Source organism: Bactrocera latifrons, unplaced genomic scaffold (assembly GCF_001853355.1).
Source record: "Bactrocera latifrons isolate USDA-ARS-PBARC rearing strain unplaced genomic scaffold, ASM185335v1 scaffold_13, whole genome shotgun sequence".
Classification (NCBI taxonomy): domain Eukaryota; kingdom Metazoa; phylum Arthropoda; class Insecta; order Diptera; family Tephritidae; genus Bactrocera; species Bactrocera latifrons.
Window position 1 is genome coordinate 2,384,090 of NW_017534741.1, and position 881 is coordinate 2,384,970.

The window sequence follows — 881 nt, forward strand, 5'->3', positions numbered from 1 at the left end:
GCAAAACAAAATTTATAGCACTAAATTTATAATATTCTACATATAATACATAGTATCTTATAACGAGGAAACAGCAAAGCTCTTTTTTAATCAAAATAACAAAATAATTACAAAGAACATCAAAAATATCGCTTAATGTATTTACAACAACAATTTAAAACAAATACAATAATATAAAAACTTATGCACTACAACAGTTTGCACACTTATTAATATTTAACCTAACAGCCCCAGTATGCCAGCCAGRCCGCCCGCAGCTCCTGCTCCACCGGCGCCACCTGCACCGCCACCAGACAGCAATGGACGTAAACTGGCACCCAACGCCTGACCCAACTGATTGGCTAGTTGTGCCTGCGAGGCCGATCCCAATCCGCCTGCTGGATTTGTGCTGGACCCCGTAGATGCGCTTGGAGTAGTTGCACCAGTGCCACCATAAGAGCCATAGCTGGGACGTTGGTAGCCAGCATAAGGATTGTAACCACCGTAAATGGGATAATATGGACGCGGGCGGTATGCATATGGACCATAACCAGAAAATAAGCCCGGATAGCCTCCATAGAAGGGATAGCCGCCATAACCACCATAACCGCCATAACCACCATAGCCGSCACCGTAGATGGGATCGGACTGTAAAGCACCTCCGCCCGCCGCACCCAAACGTATTGGATCAAAGCCGATGGCGCTAGCAATTGGGCGAATGGCACCTAAACCACCAATTAATGGTCTGATCAGGCTTAAGGTTCGCCCTTGAGCAACGTCACTGTTSGCCGTGTTACGATCGCGGCTTCCACTGCGGAAGCCACTTCGGCGCGTCGACTGGCACGAAGCAACTACGAAGAAGCAAGCCATTAACAGGGCTTTGTTATACAGAAACATTTTTT

General features: G+C 46.7%; 1 protein-coding gene across 1 annotated transcript; it reads right to left on the reverse strand.

Annotated features, from left to right (window-relative positions):
• Nucleotides 1-216: 216 nt before the first annotated feature.
• Nucleotides 217-876, reverse strand: LOC108978910 (shematrin-like protein 1). The gene has a single exon (XM_018949424.1). It carries the CDS (start codon nt 874-876, stop codon nt 217-219), a length of 660 nt encoding a protein of 219 aa, XP_018804969.1.
• Between the last annotated feature and the right edge of the window lie 5 nt (nt 877-881).